The 20,682-nt window shown below is 42.5% G+C and overlaps 1 protein-coding gene across 19 annotated transcripts in view; it reads right to left on the reverse strand.

Annotated features, from left to right (window-relative positions):
* Nucleotides 1–343: 343 nt before the first annotated feature.
* The window catches only part of ELMO1 (engulfment and cell motility 1), a 592,158-nt gene continuing 571,819 nt past the window's right edge, over nt 344–20,682 (reverse strand). For 18 of the 19 annotated variants that reach the window (XM_019031281.4, XM_055347629.2, XM_055347626.2 and 15 more), the window contains 3 exons: nt 16,366–16,448; nt 7,636–7,713; nt 344–1,730 (listed from right to left, as the gene is read on the reverse strand). In XM_019031281.4, coding sequence (XP_018886826.1) covers nt 1,530–1,730; nt 7,636–7,713; nt 16,366–16,448 — 362 coding nt within the window. In that variant the 3' untranslated portion in view covers nt 344–1,529. Of the gene's footprint in view, nt 1,731–7,634; nt 7,714–16,365; nt 16,449–20,682 lie in introns of those variants that run through there. The other variant, XM_055347636.2, reaches the window with a different exon arrangement.

A 20,682-nucleotide genomic window follows, 5' to 3' on the forward strand; every position in this document is an offset into this window, starting at 1 on the left:
TAAATTATATCATGGTAAGAAAGAAAAAAGAGAAAGTCATGGTCAAGAGACAACAATGTAAAAGGAATAGATATTTTCATACAGTGGGTCTGATTTTCTCAGTGAGTCGAGATGGTCTTCTTAGAAGTAACATTCTCCACTGATGCTCAGAGCCTATGGTGACCTAGCAATGGTGGAGGGTTTCCCACAGCAGTGTTTTTCAAACCAATGTACATAAACATCACCCAATTCAGCAGGTCTAGGGCGGAGCTGAAGAGCTGGCATCTCCAACAAGCTCCCAGGTGATGCTGATGACTGAGTAGCAAGAACCTAAGTTACTAAATCAAAACACCAGCTCCCCAAATCATCACAATCCATTTTATTCCACAGCATGTTTAAGGGAATGTTATTTTCAGGAAGATGTTTGGGATTAAAATAATTAAAAAAAAACTGGAAATTCACACATTTATGTATCTCTTCTTTTCATTAAATATATATCTGTTTGGCAAAAAATGTTAGACTCTTTTGTACAAAAACAAAGCAAAAAAAAAAAAACTAACCCAAAACTCTTGCAAATTGTAAATACTAGTAATAATTACAATGATGTAAACTTGGATGTCTGACAGCTTGACCATCCTGTGGAACTTGAGTTGCAGCAGGACCTCCCAGGAGAAGGTAACACCAAACGCTTGGATAGCAACAGCCCGTCCTAGAGGCATTTAGGTTTAGTCTATTAGAGATGGAGCGAGACTACTGATTTCACCATTTGTGCTTTCAGCTAAGAGGCTGGGAGCGTGGGTGGAAATGAAGAAGGCAGTTCTGGCCTGGGGCAGGGAGAGGAAACCCCAGACTAGCTGGTGAGGAGGGAAGATTTGTCACGATCACAGTGCAGACGCAAAGTGGGCGTGGGACCTGTGGACTGTTGGGGAAATTTATGCTAGGGAGGATCACGAGGAGGCTGCGGCTGCTGCTCTTGGGACCAAAGAGGAACAGAGCAAGGCAAAAGCAGGGAGAGAGGTGGGAGGAGATTTGAGCGCAGATCTTAATTCAAGTGTAACTGGTGGTGCGAGATGATTCTAGAGAGAGGGGAAAGGAGGATGTGGCGTTTGGTCTTCTCATCAAATAGCTAGGCCATTTCCTCCAGACAGGGGCCTTGGGGCACTCCCCTTGGTCTGGTGGGCAAGTTTTTGGGCAGTCTGGGGCTGCTGGCTTTCCTGCCCAAGGGAAGGAAGGCCATGCCTGCAGAGGGCTAGGATGGAAGGGCCCTTTGGCCTTCTTACTGGCAGTGGGCTTTGCTCTTGTCCCACCAGTGGACTGCAGCCATGGGAAGTGACCTGAAGCAGTGGAGCCGAGGAACAGAATCAGGGCGGTGAGCAAGATGCCAGCTAGGGGCTGAAAGTTGCCAGGGCTAGAGGTGATGCTGAAGGGAATGTGGACCCACAGCTTCCCTTTACCAAAGGACGGTTCCAAGGCGTGGGTGTGTTTTCATTCCTCTCTCCTGTTAGCTAGGTATTCCAGTTTTGGAAGGGGCATGTCTGGGCCCGGCCACTTCAGTTACAGTCATAGACGAAGTCATAGTTGCTGGGCTCCTTGGGAATCGGCGGAGGTGCGTCAGGGATCTGGATGTTTTCCAGGTCCAGGAGGCGGAGCTTGATTTCCATGCTGAGCAGGGTGTCCAGGTCATTCCGTGTCAGTTCGCTCATCATGTCCTTCCCGAGTAGCGCATTCAGTCCATCCGTCCAGATACAGTACTGGCAGGAAGGGAGGCAACAGCGATCATTACTGGTGGCAATTACAGAAGTATTAATAGTAAAAATAGCTAACAGTGAATACTCATCACTCAGTAGGCTGTGTGCTAAGGGCTCTGCCTACTTCGTCATTTCATATTTGGCAACATCTCAATATAAAGTCGATACTTCTGTTATCTCTGTTTTATAGGTGAAGGAACTGAGGTACAGAGAAGTTAAGTGACTCAGTATTATGTAGACCGGGTGGGATTTGAACCCAGGCAATCTGACTCCAGTGCCTGTGCTCTTCTTTGCAAAGAATGCTTCTCTGTAACAGCTGAGGACTGGAGTTCTCCATGACTTGCAATGTAACACCTATGTGGGAGTCTATGACTTTTAGGTACTCGTGGAATCTACCGAACAGCCCTGGACTCAACATCAGGTGAAGCAGGTTTCTTTGCTGACTCCAGTCATGGCTCCTAGTCTAGTAGCTCATCTCGGCCTGTCCTGTCTGATCCTAGCATTCACAATGACAGCCCTGTCCCACCCTGGAGCCAATGGCCAATGGCAGTCCCACCTTGGTGTTTCTCAGCTAAAGGGCTAGGAAATAGCCTTATGCTGCCCAGTGTCTGGCAGCCAAAATGGTTAAAATTGTTGGGCAATCTTAATGGGAGGAGGGTTGGCTGCCTGTCTGGGGACCTCTTTAGCCTTTGTCTCTAGTTCCTAAGGTTTCTTTTCACCAGGTCTCTGGGGCCTGATACTTGGGGATATTATCTGTTTTGGAAAGCCCTTCACAGTACCCAACTAAGAGTCTGATTCTTCTCCTCTCATAGCCTTTTGTCTCTCCAGGAGACTATGATCTCTGTGAGGGAGAAGGAAGAACTGTGCCTTGTCTGAGGACCTGCTTTTCTCTTCTTAGCTTCCCCTCCCAGAGGCTGGAGTTCTGTACTCACATGGACAGAGAACCATGACACCTGGTGAAAGAGGCATCCCTGATGCCAGCATCTCAGAAAGCTGCTTGGCGTTCTGGATGCCGGGCTCCGCTCATGCACTGGAGTTTAGGTTTCTAATAGTCCTATATAGGATTCTATAACAGCAATTGTTCTCCTCTTCTGTTGAAGTGGTCTTCCTTCTACCATGCACTCCAGATTCCCAACTTTTCTGCCTCACTAGTTCAAGCAGCAATTCCAGACCCTCTTTAACCTACTTTGGCACTGTGGTTATCTGGACTGTATTCCATGGTAGCAGATCTCAACATAAAAGTAACCAAAGTATACTGCAAGCACTATATAAATCTCCAGTCACCATGATGTGATGGAAATCTTCCGTGATGCACATCAGCGGTCCTCCTTTTTAAGCTGAGGAGATGCACAATGGGTGTATTATGAGATCTGTGTTTCAGGAGGGCAGCATTGATTTGGAGGGCATTGGTTCTACCTTGGCTATGTGATCTCAGCCAAAGCATTTAACCCATCGAAACATCAATTTAGTGTTAAGGGATTTCCGGAAGAATTAGTGTCCTCATGATCTGATTCTGAACATGTCTAACCATCCATTTCTTCATAAATAACCTTGACAGAAGTAGACACCTAGCTCCTACCTTGGAGATCCTGATCATGTAGATCTAGGGTGAGGAGACTTTGCTTCCTAGAAAACTCTAATGAACATGCAGGTACCGGTGCCACTGAACTCTACATTCTCAAAGGCCCCTTCCAGCTTTCGTGCTGTTTCATGGTAAATCCCCAAGTCCTGGGGATTACTGTTCTTTTCACACAGCCTTCCCAGGCGTGGCTAGCTTCCTAGTATAGATTAGTTTAACCCACAGGAACATTTCTGCAGCATGTTTCTTTTTAGAAACAACAGGCACAGAAAATTTTATGTGAAAGTACATCGACCAATAAATAAAAACCCTGTAGTACTGATACTGAATTTGAGTTGGAACTATCAGTATCAATTCATTAGTTTATCTTAAAAGAAAACCACCTAGCTCTGTCCCCAAAAAGGGCTAAAAAATAATGACCAACCAAGAACCACTGCATCGTGGTGTGCAATGACCATAAACACACCTCATGCTTAGATTCTGGTCACTAAATATCATTTCCCACTACAAGTAATCAAGGCTTCACAGAGAAAAGGCAGGAAACATAAAGATAAACCTGGAATACTCCATCATACCAGAATGCCAGAAAGTTATCAAAGACGTAAGGGGTCCTCCCAATAGGACTCAGATGCCAACCCAATGGTGTTCCTACTTGTTCCAGACAGGATAACTTAGAAACTAATAATGACAGTAACTGCAACATATTGAGACACAATTCTGTTTAAAAGCATGATTTCCTACTCAACCCCTGCCCCCAAATGCCTCATTGTTCTTCTTTGAAAGATGCTTACTATTTTGAAAACTGGTAAAGAGAATCAAGTATTTATCCTGCCTACCATATGTAAATTGTATAACTTTAGGATAACCAAATAGTTGATGAGGCCAGTTTCTCTTTATATATCCCTTTAATAAAGAAGGAATAATAAAATTAGTATATCAACCTTTTGCAACCTCTAATGGTTCCAAGGATCCAGACAACGATCATTGTTGGCTGCTAATATCCAAGAAAGGGGAGCAAGAAGTCACCATGGAAGTACAAACACCACTGCTGCTGCTTAGAAAGGGAGCCTGAATTTGATTAATCCTTTAACTACAATTCACAGGACATACAGGGGACCGATGAATATATGAATTATATTGCAGAATGCGGTGGGAAAAATAATACCTGCCTTCCAAAGACACCCACATCCTACTCCCTGGATCCTGTGAATATGTCAGGTTCCATGGAAAAGGGACTTAAGGTTGCTATCCGCTGACCTTAAAACAGAGATTATCTTGGATTATCCAAGCAGGCCCAATGTAATCCCGAAGGTCCTTAAAAGTGAGAGAAGGAAATAGAAGAAGAGTCAGAGTCAGAGTCAGAGAAGTGAGAGGTAGAGGGAGATCTGAGTACGAAAGAGGAGGCTGAAGTGAGGTGATGAAAAGGTTCAACCAGCCATTGCAATGGATGGAGGCCAAGGAGTGCAGGTGGACTCTTGAGTGAGAAAGACAAGGGAAAATTCTTCCCTAGAGGCTCCAGAAAGGAACACATCCCTGCTGACACCTTGATTTTAGCCCAGGATACTCACATTTGACTTCTGAAGTCCAGAATTCGAAGATAATAAATTTGTGTTCTTTAACACTAAGTTTGTGGCAGTTTGTTACAACAGCAGCAGTAAGCTAATACATAAAGTTATAACCAGCACAGTCTAGACTATTAACATTACAGGTCTAATGACCTGTTTTTCCCAATAAATAAATTTCAAGGAAAAAAGGCACATGCTCATGATTGTGAGAGACAGAGAGAAAGAGAAACCTGTAGATTCAGAGAAACCTAGGAAACATGTCAACCAACTGCAATGCATGGATCTTATTTGCATTCTGACTTGAACAAAGTATGAAAGAAAAAAACACAAATGAGACAATTAGAGACATCTGAAAACTGACTGCACATGGTTTAATAAATAAATGCCACATTATTAATTTATTTAAGTGTGATCAGGGTATTGCAGTTATGATTTTAAATTGAGTCTTTATTGTTGGGAAATCCATACAGGAATATTTATACATAAAATGATATCCAGATTTGCTTCAAAATAATCAGGGGTGGCAGCTGGGTGATGGTGGAAGAGTGGATGGGAGCACAGGTGAACCAGATTGGCCATGAGTTGGTGATTGTAGAAACTGAGTGATGGGCCTGCCAGGAATGTGCGAGCTCAATGTCTGCTCTTTCTCTTCCTAGCTCCACAGTGCAGGGGTTAAGTGTAGGGCTTCTGGAGCAAGACTGCCAGTGTTTAAATTCCAGCTCTGTCCTCTTACTACTTGTGTGACCCTGGACACGTTTCTTAAGCTCTCTTGCCTCATTTCCCTCTTTTAAATGGGGATTCTTTTAGAGTTATATGAGGGTTAACTGGGGTGAAATATACATATAAAGCATTAATGGTGCCTGGCAGAGAGTAAGCCAGGGTCGTTATACTTACAGTTGACCCTTGAACAACATGGGTTTTAACTGTGTGGGTCACTTATACATGGATTTTTTTTCTTCAATAAAACTTATACCAAGTGTGCCTGTCTCTCTTGCTTCCCCTTCCACCTCTTCCACCTCTCTAGCCTCTGCCACCCCTGAGACCTCAAGACCAACCCGTCCTCTTCCTTCTCCCTCATCCTACTCAATGTGAAGACAATGAGGATGAAGACCTTTATGATGATTCTCTTCCACTTAATGAATAGTAAACATATTTTCTCTTCCTTATGATTTTCTTAACATTTTCTTTTCCCTAGCTTACCTTATTGGAAGAATACAGTATAAAATCCACATAACATACAAAATGTGGTGAATCAACTGCTTATGCTATGGGGAAGGCTTCTTTCTGGTCAACAGTAGGCTACTGACAGTTAAGTTTTTGGGGAGTCAAAAGTTATGGGCAGATTTTCAACTGTGTGGGGGGTTTGGTGCCCATAACCCCCATGCTATTCAAGGGCCAACTGTGTTAACCTTTCTATTGTTGAGGTATTCAGTTCTGGGAGGTCTCTCCATGCTCATTTGATAAATGAGAATGTCTGTAATAGAACTTTCTATTGTATGGAATAATTATGGAAATAAAATGAGGTAATAGAGAGGAAAGTGGTCTGAAGTAATTAAAAGTGTTCACAAGCATATGGCATTTTTCTCTTCATTGTATCTACAAGAAGTGGCAGATATGAATAAAAATCTGGCAGTCCCAGAGCATTTATCCTGATCTGGAATTAATGTACACTGGGGAAAACAGCCTTGCAGAGACTTAAATAACATCCAAAGTTCTACTATTTTAAGTAGTTTTGTATACAGCTCTATACATCTTGAATATGGTGGCCTGTGTAGAACCACAATTTTATTTAAAAACAGAAACAGTAGAACACAGTATCTATTTTCAGAAAGATGAAGACAAAGTCTTACCCTTCAGCAAACTAAATGTCAAGTGACACAGAATTATATTTAAGCACCGTTCTAAATGCAGGATTTGTGTCTAATCTTTCCTCTCTCTTTGGGATATACAATTTTATTCAAAAGCTTCAAACCAGTGAAAACTAGATACTGAATAACTTCTAAATGAGCTAAATGTCCTAGGGGAAATGGGGAACAAAAGTCAGATTCTATTAAAATGTTCTCTTCCTTTCTAAAGCTGTTTATGCAACCACACGCAAAACAAAAATTTGAATGGTATCATCTAAAAATAAAAGTTTCAAGCATGATGTTGGGTTCCAGTTTATGAAAGTTAAATCAGCCATAACTGCTACTTTATCTTACAAATGCATTTTCCTAGATTTATGCTAAATATTTTAAATATAGCTGACAGCGTGCTGCAAGAAGAGAAACAAATTATACATATAACAAGATGTCAGAAAGGAATAAAAGCATCTCGAAAATAAAATCCCCACAGCAGAGACAGCCCTAAACCTCTTAAAATAGCTTAAAGAAATTTGGTAGAAAACCTACTTCCTCAGATGTTTTAAAGAAGAGAGACCAGTTTATCTTGGGAAAATCCAGACCAAAAACGAAAAATTCAATGAAAACCAAAGCTGTAACCAGGGCCGCTTCTTTCTCTGGATTAACAAGTATACCTTTGCTGCATTTGAGGCCTTTTACATCCTTTTTCTTTACCATGAACTATCAATCAAGCTACTAAGAAGTTGAATCTGTTGCAACGGGCAGTTTGTCAAGAGGTTTCTATTCTACTCCAAGTCAGCAAGATGCCCCTTGGGTCATCATTTTTTCAGGCAGGTCTATTTTTCTTAAGTAAAATTTCTTTCTATATTTTTCTTGAGGAAAGATAACATTATCTCATAAATTATCACCCCTGAGACCCTTACCTCATGCTTGTCAGGAGCGATGAAGTTCAGTTGGCAGTTTGAGTCATACAAGATGGAGAAAGCGAGTTCAAGCACCTCCTACAAGAGATGAGAGAAAACAGCACCTTAAGGAAAATCGGCACATTTCATTTTGCAGTTGCAAATGGCTGCACATTGACCATGGAATAGGGCCAGCTTGTCTAGCCAAGCGGAGCTGCAATGAGGCTGATGGAAGGAGGAACCATGCTCTTCAAGGTTCATGGCATGATTCCTTCTCTCCATTCAGGGCGGTCTGCGAACTATCTCATTTAATTCGCATGCAGCCCATGTAGCAAGTGTTTTCATCTCCTTTATGAGGCGGGGCTTAGAGAGGCTCAATGAGTGTCCAAGGTGACAGCACCGCCCGCCTCCTCGCCCGCCACCAAAACTGTGTTACTCTCCTTTCTTCAGCATCTCCCTTCCAGAGAGGCCACAAAAACAAACAAACAAACAAACAAACAAACAAAAAAAACCCAGTAAACTCCCAATCAACAGGATTAAGGACTGCCCTTCCTTCTATCATCCTAAGACAGACAGAGAGGCCCACAGAGGTATGAATTCCCTAAAATGTGGACGCTATGCCAGCTGTAAGGAGGCTGCTAGGTGAACCCATTATCTTTATATCTGTCCTTTGACCTTTAAGCTACTGTACAGCAAAGGCTACACAAAGCTTAGGTCTTACCCAGCAGAGACTGCAAGGTATAATCGAGAAGCATGGGCTCACTCATTGGTGAAAACCTACGGAGTGCACACAATCAGCCAGGCCCAGAAGTCTAGGAACCAAGTGACATTTTTCATTTCATTGCAGGTGAATGACCAATGACCAAGGCACTCAGTGCCATGTCTAATATGTACATTAAGCCACACTTCTCAAACTGTACATGCTGTACCAATACTGGGTAAGATGATCATTCTAGTGGTCTGGGCGGTCAGCAGAAGATGAAGAGTCATCAGCTCATCTCAGCATCCTGAGGACTCCTAGTCTGGAAGAGAAGAGCCAAGTGTATCCAAACCAACGCTCTACACTGTTCCAGCATGGAGGTTCCAGTGTGCCTTCCTTCTCTGTGCTTCTATTAGGCACCAGTGATGACCATCCCTCTCCCCTCCTGTGATCTGTGAGCCACACTGCTCAGTAATTGCCCACAAAACATTCTTTCTTAGGGAGCCAATCTCTTCACATCATTCTCTACCTTAATATCTGTTAGAGGGTTTGTCTTTGGCCTGTGACTCACAGCAAAAATGCCCCAGAAAGATAAAAGGCAAAAAGATGAGGTCAGTGCCTACAGATTTCAGAATTTCAGACGGATTAAAGAATTATTCCAAAGTGGCTGCATCCCTGTCCTGACACAGTCCATCATCTAACTATTTCTGGCTCTCGTGGAGTTCTCAGTGTCTGGTTCACCTCCAGCTGTCCCTCATTGAGAGGGGGCAGGTCTTGTTCTGAGGATAGATCTACCAGCGTCTCACACTCAAAAGGTCTCCTCACCTTGACAGAAATAGAAACAAGCGAAGGAAAGAATGCTGAGTCGTGGAATGGGAGCTATTCTGCAAAAATGCTCTCCTCATTTTCTATTCTTCTTTAGGCCTTGACTCAGGCCTACCCAGTAAAGACAATAATGTAAAAAGGAAGGGCACCGAAACAAACAAACCAACAAAAACAATTTGCCATTAAGTATAGCATCTGTTCCCATAACCATCTCTCTTGGGCCTTTTAATTTATAATTAAAATAGTCACAGACTTACTATTAGTACTATAAATTCATATCATTCTTTTTTAAAAAAATCAATATGAAAATACATATCAAGAACCAGAGATGCTATGCCTGAGATAATTTCAAAAGAAAAATTCAAAAGAAAGCAAAAGCCAAATATTATTATCTGAAAGAACATTATGAGAAACTAACCTCTCCCTCTTTTGGGTAATGAAGAAATCATAAATTAGCCACCAAGGGAAATGTATTCGGCCATTCAGTAAGATAATTATAGGGAGCCAAAGTTAAGTGGAGAAAAGCACGAGACATGAACACCATGTAAACACTGATCACAATTATGAACAATTCCTACTTGTGGACAGAGACTGGAAAGAAATATGGGAAATGAAAATAATTATGGTAAGGTGATAGGTCATAGGTCATTATCTCTTCTTACAACTTTTTTTTCAACAAAATGCTAAGCTATAATTTCAAAAATTCATACAAATTGTACTCAGATTTGGCATGTTCATTAAAATGATGATTTCTTTACTAATCTTAGAGTCATTTATTAGGAAAACTCTCTGACTCATACTTGAGAGATTGAAGAAAGAAAAAAGAGGGAGTGAGCTTTGCTTCTGAACAACCAGTCAGGATATTACAGTGGCGTGAGGGGGCCCTTGGAGGTAAACAGGAAAAGGTAAAGTTCATCCAGGCCCCTTTGGGCTGACCCTGGGTGACAAGTGCCTGACTGCTCAGGGAAATCACGTGGCTGATCACCCCTTGCTGACAAGAGCTGGTGTGAACAGCACTGCAGCCCAGATGTGCTCCGGACAGGGTGCTGAAGTCACTTGAGACCACAGTGTCAGCGTGGTTATTGCTGTGATACTTTCTCTTCTGCAGGGGGATGGAGAAGGAAGGAAAAGGAGCAGGCAAACTTTCGGCTTTGCCCTTCTATGACATATACCACTCACGACATGAATGATCAGAACTGTCATGACCTAGATTCCTGATAAACACAGGCAGGAAATGGGAAATTCGTGAGAATGTCAATTCCCACTTTAATTTCACCAAAACTGCCTGGGAGGGGGTGGGAGGAATTAATTCTCTGAGCTGCATGTCTGTGTTAAAGGGTGTTATCGCTTGTAATGGGTTTTATTGATGTCTCTGGCTTGCTGTTGTTGAGTCATTGGTGAAGGTCAGCTCTTCAGCACTTGGAGCAGGGAGGCTGCAGAGCCAGGAGCAATGGCACCTCTCAGGCTAACACTCCAGAAACTGCCACCTGTCCACACTGTCCATGAGGGAGAAGGCGCCAGGTGGTGGTGGAGTAGACTGTCACTGATCTGTGCCCCCCTCAGGGCCTACTTGCCTCCACACACCACAACACTCACTGAGACATCGAATGCTCAGGGGCTTTGTTGCTCATGACTGAAGCTCTTTTATTCCTCTGGATTTAGTGCAGTGAAAAATTACATCTAGAAGCAGCTTCTCTCCATTCTCTGCTGCACTGATGCCTGCTTGCCACCTTGTCATGTGGAGGAAGCCTGAGTTCTAGGGAGAGTGGAGGCATAGGAAAGTGAACATCCTTCCATGCCCTGAGGCCCCTGACCTTTGTATTCAACACTCTGGCCCTGGGACAGAAGACAAGGTACGCTGTGTCAGCAGATGCTCAGGAAAACGGTTCCTGGGTTTGGGGACTGCCATCTTCCATGGGTCAAATGAGGAATCGACTGATAACAAGAGTTGAGTTGTATGCAACGTATTTTCAGTGTGCAGTGTTGGCTGCCAATCCTTACATTGTTTGACGGTAACTCACCACATATGGCCATTTTGCTAGCATTCACTTAACTATGTTGGTTCTCTATCTATCCAGGTCATCATGAGGGTAAAACCTTTTGATAAAAGACACAGGATATAACTCGGCATGTGTGTGGGTGTTAAATTATGGTCACAGAAATAGCAGTAGATTTCAGAACTATAGCTTATTGCTGTCCAGATATCTAAGAATTTGAGTTTCTATTTTAGAAGGCAAAAAGCACTCATTCATGTAGTACATAACAGAGATTACCTTCTTCAGGCAGTTACAACTCTCCAGCCCCAATCTATCTTAGCAGCGTAACTGGCCAATAGTTCTCCAATCCATATTCTTCTCCCCATCCCCATCCATCCTATACTCTGAATTCAACATTCCCAATTAGAGGATGCTTTTCACATGAGCAAAGGCCCTTGTGCCTTTTCAGACTTTTTCCTCCTTTTGGAAAGTCTTCTCCTCACTTCTCTGCCTGGCCAATTCCTTTTCTAAAGCTAGATCAGATGCCACGACCTGCATCACTTTTCTCAACTCTCCCAGGCTCCCTCTGTGTTTAATTTTTTTTGGCATAGACATATTGAATTGTAATTGCATATTTAAATATAAATCTTATCTACTGGACACCTAGGGCCAGGGGCCAGGTCATATTTATCTTTGGATTCCTGGCACCTAGGACAAAGGAGATGCTCAATACATTGCTGGATGAATGAATGAATGGATGATGAATGAAGTAAATGTGAATAAAGGACTTTTTGGCTAAGACCAGGGTTTTCAAACTGATGCTAGAACATCAGCTTCAGTAGAATATGCTTCCTATTTCAGGTTTAAGCATCACACTGGAAAAACAAATGCTTAATTCTGGCAAATGGGAAGATGGAAGCTTCTCATACACCAAATATATTCCTATCTGAATCAATGGATCTTCACTCTGGTGATTTCATGTTGACTGTTGAACTAAAAGCCCCAAATCCAGTGAGACAAGCACCAAGAATGCCCACCTTAAAGCACACAGCCACAAATCAGCTTATTTTTATAAATTATAGAGTTTGAATTTAGAATCCTTAATCCTTGCAAATCAAAACCTTCCAATTGAATTTCCATCTACTCATGGCAATTCTTTTCAAGTCTCAGTGAGAAACTTTCTGATCCCTGTGTGAAGAACCCACCATTTCTTGTCTCCGTAAAAATGTGCCTGCTGCACTGAACTCTGTTAAACATAGCAGACTCTAAGCTCCAGAAAGACAGGACCCCAGCTACCCCATTTACGTCCTATGCTATTTCAGGCACTCCCATGCTGACTGAGTGGATGACTGACTACATGAACAAATGCCTCTGCAATAGACACCTCGAGGGAAAGGACCAATTTTCTTCTTTCTGTTCTCAGGGCCCTGCTGGGAACATCAGCAGAGACTGAATGGGTGAGAGGATGATCAGTTACCAACACTCTGCCATTAACAAAGTATCTCTTTTACAGATGCCAGTGTCTCAGTTTGCCTTGCTCGGTGATTAAGTTAACCATGGGTCTCATGGCACAAAATGTCAAAAGCTGTTCCACAGCTGGAAAAACTGTCCAAAGAGCCAGCAATTTGCCTTGGTTGTCGTCCATCCACTGTGTACTGACAGACCTCTTATGAACACATTCTGGTCAATTCTCCTTTTAGGCTGCAGGTCCCCTTTTCCTACCCAGAAGTCCCAGAGGTAGACAGGAGGGCACCTCTGGAGTACGGGGAAAGGGGTGTGGGTTGGGGGGTTCAGCAGGTAAAATCGTGGCTTTCCTTCTGCCTTTTGATGTTTTGGTTGATGACATGGTATACATGAACACTAGTAACATTGCAAGACAAGTAAATTCCATGTATATGCTAATTAAAGGGCCAGGCTGCTTGAAATTCTGCTAGTCTCATCCCTCATGGCAGACTGGAAGAGCCCACAGTAGCTAGAAATATGGGCCAGTGAGTCCCAGGAAGTAGCCTCTATTTGCAGTCTTATCTGTTTACAGTGGCGTACTCCATCCATCCATCATTCTCCAGCTGTCCATCCATCATCCATCTATCCATCATCATCCATCCCATGTTTTATGAGTGTCGTGACAATATGTGAAAAATAAAGGTTGCAAAACATCATTTACTCGGTTTTACTTTTTTAGTCTCCTTTCTGATACAAGGCCAAATATACTACCTCACATGTTCAAATGAAATCATCTCCACATCTGTTATATGGGTGACTCTCATTTTTTTCTTGGTTAGCCAGGCTAGAAATTTATCAATTTTATTCATCTTTTCAAAGTACCAGCTTTTGGTTTTGTTGATTTTCTCTACTGATTTCAGTTTCATTGATTTCTACTCTAAATTTTATATTTCTTTTCTTCTGCTTGCTTTAAGCTTAAATTGCTCTCCTTCCTTAGTGTCCTAAGGTGGAAGCTTTATTGATTTTAGTTCTTTCTTCTTTTCTAATGTAGTCATTCAATGCTATAAATTTCCCTCTAAGCACTGCCTTCACTGCATCCCACACATTTTGGTAAGCTGGATTTTCATTTTATTTAGTTTGAAACATTTTGTAATTTCTCTTGGGAATTCTTCCTGGAACTGTGGGTTATTTATAAGTGTGTTGTTAAATTTCCAAACATTTGGGGGATTTTCCAGCTGTCTTTCTGCTGCTGATTTCTAGTTTAATTCCATTGTGATTTGAGAACATACTTTGTCTAACTGCTATTCTTTAAATTTTTTAAGACATGTTTTACGGTCCAAAATGTGGTCTATCTTGGTGAATGTTTCCTTTGAGCTTGTGAAGGATGTGTATTCTGCCGTTGCTGAGTGGATTATTCCATTAATGTCAATTAGATCAAGCTGATTTATGGTGCTGTTCAGGTCATCAATATTCTTGATCTTCTGCCTGCTTGGTCTATTGATTACTGACCGAGGGATGTTGAAGTCTCCAATATATTAATGATAATGAATTTGTCTATTTCTCCTTTCTGTTCTATCAGTTTCATAACTCATGGATTTTGATATCTTCATGTTAAGTTCAGACATGTTAAGGATTATTATGTCTTCTTGGACATCTGACTTTCCACATTCCATAGTGATGGTTTGCCTGCAACCTTCTAGGATAGGTCCAAGAAAACTTGTTGATTTCCGCTTTGTTCTGCTTCTTCTTCTTCTTCTTCTTTTTTTTTTTTTTTTGAGACAGAGTTTCACTCTTGTTGCTCAGGCTGGAGTGCAGTGACGTGATCTCGGCTCATCGCAACCTCCACCTCCTGGGTTCAAGCGATTCTCCTGCCTCAGCCTCCCAAGCAGCTGGGACTACAGGTGCCTGCCACCAGGCCTGGCTAATTTTTTGTATTTTTAGTACAGACGAGGTTTCACTATGTTGGCCAGGCTGCTGGTCTCGAACTCCTGACCTTGTGATCCGCCCGCCTTGGCCTTCCAAAGTGCTGGGATTACAGGCGCAAGCCACCACACCCTGCCCGCTTCTCCTTATTCTGAGGATGGGAGCACAACTCTCAAGCTCTTTATATGTTGGGGCTGAAACAGGAAGTCCCTCCACACCTATTTTACATAATTCCCTCTATCTTTATTTAGCACACTTGAATTCTGGCAGGTTGCTATTTTTCCAGGTACACCCTTCCTTGTCTTCTCTGGGTTGCAGACTCCCAGACCCCTATTATTGCCAATTTCTCCACACTGTTTCCAGCTCAGCCCCAAGTGTTACGTAACTGTGGGGACCTCCTCGGCTGAAGCTGAGCAGAGCCAGTGCTCTCCGAGATTGTGGAGAGAATACCTGACATGTGCAGCATATGGTAATCCTGGCTGGTGTTGAAGAAAGTCTGCTCCACAGGAGGCAAACCATGAAAACTGGAGATTTGCTGCTATAGCTAAGGATGCTTCTCTAATCTGCTGAGCTATAGAATCTCTGTCTCCCCATAGCATGGAGAAGAGACAAACGGAAACCCTCGTTGGTGCTGTGTAACAGATAGGCCACAGATCCTGGCCTCTTGGGCATGCCCTGCCATCAGTATGCTTGCCAATCAAATGCATTACATGACAATGCTGTGATGGGCTCAACAAAGAAGGAGTTCCCATGGAGTTGAGGTGAGTTATAGAACTTAAGAAGGAAAGATCTTACAATCAGCCTCTTCAGCTGCATCCCCTGCCCTCTGCCTTCCTGAACAGTATTTTCATAGTACTTTTGTTTTTCCTTAACTATAGATAGGGCCATCCTGCAAAGAACTGGATTCCCTGTCTTATAACAATAGAAATTACACAGTGGAAACTATTTATTCTAACGCTGATTGGTAAATAGATTGTGTATTATTTTGGTGTCCCTCTTAGATACTGACACTGGAAATAAAGATGCAACCTATTGATCTATGTGACATTTTTGGTACCAGATTTTCTGGGTGCTCCAGATAATCTGGATACTTTTGTTCATGAATGGTATAGATGACAAGATTCTAAGAGGCATAAACAAAGCACTGGCTCCCTGACGGCCTCTCCAAGGGCAAATACTTCCGGCGGGCAAAAGAAATTCTTCTGTCTTTTCAAATAATATTCCCTCCTGTGCCCTCTGTAATGGAATGATAATGGAATGGTTGGTAAACTAGGAGGGGATGGTGAAAGGTATTGCATGGCTTAAGTAATACACACTTCTGGGAAAATTTTCTCCTTTAGTCTGAGTTGGAGATATTTCACAGCCTACTTTCCACAATGCTGAAGGGTATCAGGCCTTTAAAGTTTTCTAAGATTCTTTGAGTCAGCTGCTCTCTGCCTGTCCCAGGCTTCGCTGAGATCCCGGGGAGGATATTAAGAGCATGATTACAGCAGAAGACAATGAAAGATATTGGGGTGGAAGTTGGAGAAGGGAGAAATAAACATAAATGGGGGAGGTTAGGAGAGGCCCGGGGATGGATGGATGAGCAGAGCGGGCTCAAGAGAGGACAAAGTGACAATAGTGAGGGCAATTCTTAGGGTTGGAAGTAGACAGGAAGTGAGAGAATGGAAAAGATGGTGAGCATCAGAAAAGGGGTCAGAAAGAGAAAGAATAAGGGTAAGAGATGTAAAAGGAATCGGGACAGGAAACAGGAGAGCTGAATAAGAGATGTGTGTCTGAACACACGCACACACATGAACACTGCTATAAAGGAGGGCTAGGCTGGCTGCAGTTGCCGACCGCACTGGGCAAATAGAGCTATTTGCAATAATTTGGAAATCATACCTTGTTTTGTTTAAGGGCACCTTTCTCTTTCATATGAGGGCAGTCCTTTCCCGTCACCACGGCTTTGATATCTGCCACCGGCACTGCAATTCATAAAAGAAAATGCAAGTAACTACACCATGTGAAAACTTTGATGTCAATAAAGAAACAGGACTAAGCACTGGGTCCGCTACTGTGGTTACCATTCCCAGAAACTACTGCAAAAAGAAGAGTGTTGAAAAGAGGAAGAGAAGCCAGGTAGTGTCCCAGGATTAGAAACTAAAATATATCTTATATTCTGGTAAAAAGCATCCCTGGAGAGAAAGAGCTTGCTTGTAAGCAGAATTTGGTTCAGTGAAACAAAGACCTAAAAAAACACCCATCATGGTACTGTTTGAAGTGATGGCATTAGAAGCAGCAGTAGAAATAACAGTGATTGTAATAACAACAGTGATACTCATACTGATATTACAGAGGGCTCCTGTGTGACAAGAGCAATGCCAAGTGCTTTACATATATCAGTGTCTCTTGTTACAGCATTTGCATCTATTTAGTTTCTGAGTTTTTGGATGAGAGAAAGCAGCCCTATCTCAAAAAATTTATCCAACTCTAAACAGTTCTGAACTCTCACTCTCCAAAATCTCTTTCTCTGCCATCTCATTAATTCTATAAAGCAGGTTTTATTATCCCTGTTTTACAGACAACAAAACTAAACTCAATTAAATAAAGGGAGAATTCCTTTCTGATACAGGATTCTGGAAATAATGCAGTTAGACTAAATGATGTTATCTCATGTCTTACTCTAGAGTTGGAGGAAGATAAGAAAAGATATGGAAGGGTTTGTGCACTTAAAACTTTTGATAAGATCGGGTGAAAGAGGCTGAGAACAGTGAGTGGCTCATGCCTGTAATTCTAGCACTTTGAGGGGCTGAGGCAGGAGGACTGCTTAAGGCCAGGCCTTTGAAACCAGCCTGGGCAACATAGGGAGACCCTGTCTCTACAAAAAATGAAATGAAAATAAAAAATTAAAAACAAAAAGATCAACTGAAAGAAAGAAGGCAATAGGATGGTTTGGAACCTTAATTTAAAATAATGCAAAGTCATCTGCCCCTCTCCAATCCCTAACCCTCCAGCCCCATATGGGTTTATGAATCAAGGTATGCACACTGGCTAGTGTGGCTTTACCAAGAATTTGGGATGTGTGAGAATGCCAAGTAATCAATTCCTTAGACTCTCTTAATGATGAAGATGATGAGAGATTTCACAGTTAAAGCTCACATCCTTTCACTGGGAAATTGGGTTGTGAAGGTCACAGATAAGGATAAAATTACAGAATACCTAGAATACTAAAACAATAGACAGGAAGGCCTCAAAAGCTAACATTTTCCAGGTACCCTAAAATTACTAAGAACTTGGTCCATATCTGTTGACACTCCTAGAATATTAAAACAATACACAAGAAGGCCTCAAATGCTAACATTTTCCAGGTACCCTAAAATTACTAACAACTTTGTCCATATCTGTTGACACTCTTAGGCCTCTCTGTAACCCTAAGAGTGGGGTTGTGATGAGTCCTCCAGGAATCTCTGTAGGTTCCCCTGCCATATCTCACCACATCTTGCAACCTGATTCTGGACCCTTCTGGTAGACATTACTTGTAGTTATGAATAGCTGTCTCTCCTTTCCTTCTGGCCACAGAAAACTACACTTCCCAGCAACCTTTGCAGTCAGGTCATGTGATTAATTTTAGCCAATGAAATGTGAAAGGAAATGCTTCTTTTCTAGGTGGAGGCCCTCCATTCTGTCTTCCCCTGCTGCAGAAACTGAAGGAGTGACCTGTTCCATCCAGATGTCACAGGAGAGGCCCAGGGAATGGATGGATGGGCAGAGGAGGCTCAGGGAGGACAAGGTGACGATAGTCAGAGGGCAATTCCTAGGGTTGGAAATAAACAGAAAGTGAGAGGATGGAAGACATGGTGCACACTGGTCTGTGTTCCTGAGTGACTATATGGAGCAGCCCTTTGCCAACCTGTGTATGTTGTATAACGTGAGTGAGAAATAACCTTTTGTTATGCAAGCCATGGAGATTTTGGGGTTGTTTATCCCTGCAGCACAAGGTAGCATTACAGCCCCTTCTGACTGATCTCAGACCCCTTTTCTGCCTCTTTGCCTGACCCCCTTGGGGTTGGCATCTTCCTGTGGGTGGTCCCTGTGATTCCTGAACCTACCTTTGACCATGAACACTGATTTCAGTTCTCCTCAAATCCCTTTTCATAACCAAGAACTGGCCTCCTTTCCCTCAGTAGCTGATCTGGCTGCCTAATCCCTACTGTAGGAAGGGACATTTGGATACTCTGGGAAGTTGGCTGACTTTCCAATGGAAAACCCACCATTGAAGTGAATGTGATATAGTCAACAAACTCATTCTAAAAAACGTTCTCAAGATTCAAATAGAGTTTGAGTCACAAGTGCCTTGTAGAAAGTTTTTTTGTTATAATATATAGCATGGTCCATGAACTAGAGACAGTGTCCACAAGCTACAATTGGTAAGTTAGCCCTTAGCTTTGAAAACCCATTGTATGGAATGGGACAAGAGTAATACCATAGTCTGTCCTGGGGGGTGGTCTTCAGAATCTCTAATAGAAAGGCTTCCAAGGAGAAGCGTCACTTTTTCACTAGGTTTTGTGGAAGTACATATATATTATTTTATATGCATTGTCCCTTGTCCTAGAGACCAGCTGCTACATCATTCATAGGATTATGACTAAAAGGAAAACACAAAGTTCTAAAAATACAGTGTAGCTTTTAAAGGTTGCTTTTTGCATAGTTTGTCTTCTAGATGCACCAGAAGATTAGGCATTAGAAAGGCTCAAATGATGCCCTCTCTATTCTCATGAGCAGAAACAGAGGGGTCAGACTCATATCTCCAGAATCTACACTCTAAGGAGGCTGCAGGGGGCTCTTGATGACTTCGAAGCCAGGCTAGCATTTTGATGGGGCCTTTTGTGTGGAAGCAAGATAAAGAAGTGGGGTCCAGATCTGTGAGAATCAGGGTCACCAGTGAAGAACGCACCCTCCCACCACATTTACCCCCTGGGGCATGGCCTCATTTCTTTCAATGCTTTTTACAGTTTGAGCTAGGTTGAGACCATCTTAATTCAACACTCCTATTTTACAGATGGGAAGACTGATCCTAAAGGGAGGAAATCAATTATGCAATGATACACAGCTAGGTTAGTAGGCGAAAAGAGCTGGGTTTAGTGCTTCTTCTTCCACTCCATGTTCCCTTGCTAGGCCATGATTTCTCCCTTTGTAAGGGGCCAGCCCCCCAAATCATGCTGAGCACAGCCCCAAATGTGGTTATCACTTCGGACATTCAGGAAACTCTTTGAATGCTAATACCTGTGGAAGGAAGTTTAATTGTGATTTAAAACAAAAATACTACTGAAAAAGCAAATGTGGCCACCCATGATTAAAATAGTTTCAGCTTTCATCAGTGAGATCCAAGTTCAGGCAGAAACCATTCAAAGGAAGTAGCTAGTAAGCCTTGAGCTCTTGCTGTGTGCACAGCTCCATAGTAGAAGCTCCTGTGGGCAGAAATATGAGGAGGTACAGGCTCATCCCAGGATAGCTGCATGAAGAATCTGGTCTCTGTGGCCTAGCAGATCAGCCACATGGCATGGAATGGTGGGGAAGAGATGTGCCTTTGGAATCAGAGTGCCACGGTTTGAATTCTACATCCACCAACCGCCTCTACTACTTTGGGCTTAAGTTTTGAGAGCCTCAACTTCCCTGTCTGCAATGTGTAACTCTAACATTATCTATCCCATATGGTTGCTCTGAGAGTTAAATCCTGATGCTGGAGCTGAGATCATTGTTGGCTTTTAATCTAGGCAGTACACAGTAGCGTGTGAAAATCTGGGCCATGGAGTTAGACAGTTACATTCAGATCTTTCTCTACTATTTACTAATCTTATGACTTTGAATAAGTTACTTAATCTTTCTGTATCTCAGTTTCCTTTCTGTAAAATAAGGACAATATTATCTACCACTTTAGGTTGTTGAGAATAATTTATGTAAAGCCCTTAGCACAGGGCCTAGCATATAGTAAGCACTCAATAAATGCCATTTGCAATTATTCCCATTATCAATAATCAGAGTTAATTCTGTAGATGGAGAGACCTGAATTATTCGCTGTGCTTTGGTGACCCAAATTGCCCACGGTGCCTCCCTGTGTCACCGCTCTCCGCATCCACTGGAGCAGGCTTCATCTCCACATGGGCAGGGTGAGCCAGCACTTTCCTCCCTGCCCTCTCTGATGTGGGAGTGAGGAATGCT

The sequence above is a fragment of the Gorilla gorilla genome, chromosome 6, assembly GCF_029281585.2.
Source record: "Gorilla gorilla gorilla isolate KB3781 chromosome 6, NHGRI_mGorGor1-v2.1_pri, whole genome shotgun sequence".
Lineage (NCBI taxonomy): Eukaryota > Metazoa > Chordata > Mammalia > Primates > Hominidae > Gorilla > Gorilla gorilla.